The 6,000-nt window shown below is 49.8% G+C and overlaps 1 protein-coding gene across 3 annotated transcripts in view; it reads left to right on the top strand.

The window, feature by feature from the left end:
• The first annotated feature begins 408 nt into the window (after nt 1-408).
• Nucleotides 409-6,000, top strand: part of ST8SIA5 (ST8 alpha-N-acetyl-neuraminide alpha-2,8-sialyltransferase 5) — a 68,585-nt gene continuing 62,993 nt past the window's right edge. For all 3 annotated transcript variants that reach the window (XM_077816208.1, XM_077816207.1, XM_077816206.1), the window contains exon 1: nt 409-539. In XM_077816208.1, the coding sequence (XP_077672334.1) occupies nt 409-539 (131 nt within the window). The remainder of the gene's footprint in view (nt 540-6,000) is intronic.

The raw sequence follows: 6,000 nt of genomic DNA, 5'->3' as shown, positions 1-6,000 counted from the left end.
AGTTTTCTGTTTTATTTGCAGCTTCTCCCATCTGGAATATCAAAGAGGGATTGAAGTAGATAATTGTTAGCAGCGGGTTTATGTGAGAGAGACTGCAGGGAACAGAATGCCTCGCGCACAGCACAAACGGCTTCGTCTGAAAGAACTATGAATAGATTTTTAGATGTTACCCACATCTAATGCTCCTGGAAACTTTACAGTGGAATGAGCCATTGCGCCTAGTTCTTTAGTTAACAACCAAAAGGGGCAAGAAGGGGGACGCAAGGCTGAACAACGGGACACCTTGTCCTTGGATTTCTCACAGAAAAGCTAGCAAATGTTTCCCACCACCTTCAAGTGAAAAGAGCCTCAATGCTACAATGAACTGAATTCTACCCAACAGAGCTTAAGTAAGCTTTTTGCACAAGGATGGGATACAGCGACCCCTCGTCAAGCAGGGATTTGCTGGGGAACAGAACTTTGTTCTTCATCTTCATCTGCACTTTTGCTGTGGTCACTTTGCTGCAGCAGATACTGTATGGGAGAAACTATCTCAAGAGGTAAGAGGGTAGCAGAAAAAGTTCTATCTGATCAGACATATTTGTGACAGAGATTCTGGTGCAAAGGGGAATCCAATCATGCACCAATAGCATGAACATCCTGGCAAGAGTGTGGGAGAACGTGACTGGCAGCTGTAGCATTTGTCAGGGTTATTAAAGAAAAATGCTAGGTAAGATATTAATTGTATGTATTTTAAATCTCAGTTGGTGTAAATCACTGGTTCTGCTGAGATCATTGGACCTATGCTGACTTATACGAGCTGAAGATCTGGCCTAATGTGCCAAATTTTGCCCTGATTTATACCCTGTATAGCCTGCCACATCGCTCTGTGTCATCTTGGGTATGTCAGGGCAAAACTGTCCAGAAAGAATGAAGTGAGATCATTGTAAAAGTTTAACGCTTTTGTAAAATAAATGCAAATGTATTTCCAGAGATTCACATGATTGTAGCAATATCAGACGTCAGAATAACAAACGGCTCACTTTATTCCATGACGGTATTTGTGTTAATTTGGGAGAAGGATGGTGTGAATGAATCGGTGGTGTTGCCTAAAGATCACATCAGTCATCAGCCTGAAAATGGTGAATTTGATGTTTCTTGCTCAGTCCCAACAAAATACCCGCTGGGAACGTCAAGTGTTTACCTGAGCCTTAAAGAATCTATTTAAAAAATATCGTTGATGGTTTTGATTTACAAAGGGAAATATTCCTATTTAACCCTTTTAGGCACCTGGGCTTCAATAACACGTGACTGCTGTGGAAGTTTTTATGTTTTAATTTTAAGAGTAACTGGCAAAAAGATTTATGGTTTGATTGTCCCCTGCCTTGCATCTTTAGTAGTCATCTGTGTATGCATTTTAAATACTATCAAATGATAAATTTCCTCTCACCATGGTAGCGTTTCACAACCACTAGGCACTGACCTTACACAGATGCAAATGATAACAGAAGGGGCAGGACAGCGGAAAATTCAAGCCCTAAATGTGAGTGAATAACATAGAAAAATAACCACATTAAAACAAACCCAGTTCTGGGGAGAAGATGCAGTTAAAATTCTTCTACTGGGCCAAACTCTGTCCTGATTTATACCCTGTGTTTCTCTGTTGACTTCAGTGGGGTTGCAAAGGATGTAAGAAAGGGCAAAAGTTGACTCCCAAGCTCTAACTTGCGAAGAAAAGCTGGTCCTGTTATTTTAGTCTGTCCTGCTCTGGTGGTTGCTATCACAAAAACTGAAGCAATGAGATGCCACAAGTTTTGTAAGTGTAGGTTAATACACACTTATGTTAAGCTTAGCTGTGACTTTTAGTGGTTTGTGTCTTTGGTTTTTAATGAGAATATCAGTCCCTGCAGTGCCACTCAAGACACATTTTCTTCCAGTGTTTGGGAGAAAGTACGTAGGACACCATCCTGAGGTGGGGTGATGACCCTTATCTCCCAGTGAAGACAATGGAGGTTGAAGGAACTCAGTACCTGGCGGGATCAGGCCTTTAGATATTAAAGAGAGGAGGGCAGTTGCTGTATGTAAAGTCACTATAATTTGTCACTTCCCCACTGTTCTCAGTCTCTCACTGTTCTGCAATGGGTTATGGTTGTGGGCTGGCAGTTCTTTACATCATTTGGATAAATGCACCATATTTTAAAAAACGTAAGTTTTTGGCAGCTGCCTTCTTCTCTACTCAGCCAGCAGCGCGTAAATAAAATTACAGTTCTCCAGTGGTCTGCTCACTGGGCCACTCGCTAATGAGAATTGCACGTATCCTTAGATTAGTGTCTCATTATCGTCCTCCCGGACCAGGCCCTCCATTAAAATGTTACACAGGCTGCAAAGTTGGTCAGACCCCCCTCAGATCCTTTATATGTTGCACCGCCTGATAATGCTCTTGAGCTGGGGGGTTTTAAGAACATCTTTCTAGGGAGGAAGTGGGATATTTATAGTTGCAGCACAGCCTGCCAAGCTGGAGATTGAGGATGCTGGCTGAACACGAGGCCAAGTTCCTCACTATGATTCAATGTGCTTTTGGCTTTACTATAGCCTGTGCTATAGGACTCTCTGCGTGCAGCACTAATAGGCCTCTTGTACTTTTCCCAAGGCAGCAGAGAGAAATTCCCCAGAGTACGTCGGGAAACCTGGAAAGTGACCCGAATTACGCTCAGAGTAAAGTTATGATGCTTTCAAGCATAAAGAGAACATCGGACCAGATTGTCTCATCCTGGCAAGAAGCCTGTGGGAATAGGAAGGGGCCTGCAAGGCAGGAAGGGTTTGTGGGGCTGAACCCACTGAGGGTACAGCTACACTGCATGCTCCTTACAGCACTGTGTGAAGTACATACACTGCACGGCACCCTTCCCCCCCCCAGTAGCGTTGCCAGGTCCGGTTTTTGCCCCGAACACCTGGTCGAAAAGGGAATCTGGCAGCGTCAGTCAGAACAGCCGATGAGGCCATTAAAAGTTCAGTTGGCGGCGCAGTGGGGCTGGCAGGCTCCCTACCCACCTCCGCGCGGCTCCCGGAAGTGGCTGGCACGTCCATTAGCTCCTAGACGGAGGCAGAGTCAGGGCTCTGCATGCTGCCCCCGCCCCGAGCGCCAGTTCTGCAGCTCCCATTGGCTGGGAACCATGGCCAATGGGAGCTGCAGGCGCGGCACCTTTGGGCAGAGGCAATGTGCAGAGCTGCCTGGCCATGCCTCCGCCTCTGAGCCGCGGGACATGCCGGTTGTGCTTCCGGGAGCTGCCTGAGGTAAGTGTGGTCTGGAGCCTGCACCCCGAGACCACTCCTGTGCCCCAACCCCCTGCCCCAGCCCTGAACTCCCTCCCACATCCTGAATCCCTCATTTTTGGCCCCACTCCGGAGTCTGCACCCCCAGCTGGAGCCCTCACCCCCCTGCAGCCCAACCTCCTGCCCCAGCCCAGAGCCCCCTCCTACACCCTGAACCCCTCATTTTTGGCCCCATCTCAGCGCCCGCACACCCTAGCTGGAGCCCCTCATCCCCTCCAACATCCCAACCCCCTGCCCCAGCTGGGTGAAAATGAGCAAGTGAGCGTGGGGGAGAGTGAGCAACAGAGAGAGGGGGGATGGAGTGCGAGGGGCGGGGCCTTGGGGAAGGGGAGGGGCACGGGCGGAGCCGTGGGGCAGCGGGCGGGGCAAGTGTGTTCGCTTTTGTGCGATTAGAAAATTGGCAACCCTACCCCCTAGCATGGGTGTAAACAGCAGTGTAGATTGAAGTACTGCTCAGGCGGATCGGGACACGCCAGAACCTGTACCCTACACTGCTCTCTCTGTGCCCAAGTGGTGCCTCCCGCATCCAATGTCCTGCTGCCTCCCCGCTGCTGGAGCCTTTCCCCACTGCAGTGAAAGATCTGGGCAGCAGGGACCTGCCAGTGCTTTTCCCTGCTGGTTACCCCCTGGCAGAGCCTTTCACTGCTGCGTGTAGCTACACACCACAGTGCAGATGCAGCCAGCTTTTTGCTGCGATGCGTAGCGACACACACCCCACGTGCTGTCACCAGTGAGCCTGCAGTGTAGACATACCCTGAGTTCCTCTAAAGCAGGGGTGGCCAACCTTTGACTCCGCAGCCACACGCAGCTCTTCAGAAGTTAATATTCGGCTCCTTGTCGAGGCGCCGACTCCGGGGCTGGAGCTACAGACGCCATCTTTCCAATGTGCCGGGGGAGGGGGGCTCACTGCTCAACCCCTGGCTCTGCCACAGGCCCTGCCCCCACTCCACCCCTTCCTGCCCCCTCCCCTGAGCCTGCCGTGCCCTTGCTCCTCCCCCCATTCCAGAGCCTCCTGCACGCCACGAAACAGCTGATCAGGGAGTGCGGGGAGAGAGGGGGAGGCGCTGATCAGCGGGGCTGCTGGTGGGTAGGAGGTGCTGGGAGCAGAGGAGGGGGGCTGCTGACGTGTTACTGCAGCTCTTTGCTATGTACATTGGTAAATTCTGGTTCCTTCTCAGGCTTGGGTTAGCCACCCCTGGGCTAAAGCATCATTTCATGAGAGGAGTAAAAGGGCCAGCAAAGATGGCAGGGGTGCCAGGGATCTCAGGGCTCTTCAGGGAAGACATTCCACTGACCAGATGCATGGAGGCAAAAGGCATCCTGAATGGTGCATTCATGCTGCTGCACTGATGCCCGCATGCTGCTATTGAGTTCCCTTGTAGCCGCGTGGTGGCAGGTGCGGAGGGAAACAGAGGAAATTAACTCAGCTCCCAGCTGTATTAATTCCTGCCTGAATCTCCACGTAGATGCTGCCAAGGAGCATATCCAGTTCTGTGCTCCACCCACAGTTCCGCTCCCAAAGCCCCTTCCCTGTGGATGGACTTGGTGAGGAGAGAGACCACACAACACAAGAGGAACTCTGTGACAGGTCACTTCCGCTCACTGAGATGCAAGGGATGGTCCAGGCTTATGTCAGGAACCCTCCCTTCTCTCCTCCCCCTTCCACAGATGCTGAAATTCTAGCAACCTAAACAGGTGGTGGGGGGTGGGGGTGAGGAGGAAAACAGGTGCATGGATTAAAATCAAGCAGCCAGATCTGGCCATCCTTACTTGGGCTGAACTCCTGTTGCACACGGTGGAAGTTTTTGCCCGAACAGGAACTGTGGGCTTTGGCTCAGGGACTGTGACAGGAAGGAATAGAACTCTGGGAGACTCAAGAAGAAGAAGAATGGCATGTGACGTGAGCTTTTAGGCCTGATCCATTAACATCTGTGGAAAAATTCCTGTGGATTTCAGTGGGCTTTGGATCAGACCCATAGACACAGGAAACTGACACACACCATGTAATAGCCCTTCCTTGCCTCCCACCCCACCCCCATTTTTACAATGTTACTAAAATATGTGAAGACCAAATCCTGCTCACCATAGTCCCTGAGGAGTTCCACTAAAGGAAATGAAACGACTTGCACGACTAAGACAAGCAAGGTTCAGCTGTGTATCTTACATGAACCTGTTAAAGTCTAACCAAATGTTGGAAGATTTCTAGAGAGGGAATCTGACAGCAGGAAAGGGTGGGCTTAGTGGCTTAGGGTGATAAAGTCAGACACAATTAGGCTTCTTTAATACTGATCTCTGGGGTAATTATTTTTATTGCAGGGTTTATGTGACATGATTAAAAATGTCCTCTCCATTGATCTGCTGAAGTAGGTTAAATCCTGGGGATTTTTATATCTATCCAGAACACAGCGTGCTCTAGTGTGTGCTGTTGTTTCAACATTGGGCATCTGCATTTTTTTTTTATTTTGAGTCAGATTGTCAACTGCCATCTGGCCCCTTTGTGGGGTCCAGGTGGCACAAAGAGGTTGGATTCTGCTCATTAAGTGGATAGCAGAGCATTCTCCTGGTGTGTGGGAGCTCCCCACTCCTGTAAAGATGTAGAAGTGGCTTCTGCACCAACTGCCTCCATCCCATAGCCCATGGCATAGGGGACATGTCAGGGGAAGGAGGGAACCTATCAGATACCAGGAA

Source organism: Eretmochelys imbricata, chromosome 5 (genome assembly GCF_965152235.1).
Source record: "Eretmochelys imbricata isolate rEreImb1 chromosome 5, rEreImb1.hap1, whole genome shotgun sequence".
In the NCBI taxonomy this organism is placed as follows: Eukaryota; Metazoa; Chordata; order Testudines; family Cheloniidae; genus Eretmochelys; species Eretmochelys imbricata.
This window is presented reverse-complemented; position numbering and strand designations above follow the sequence as displayed.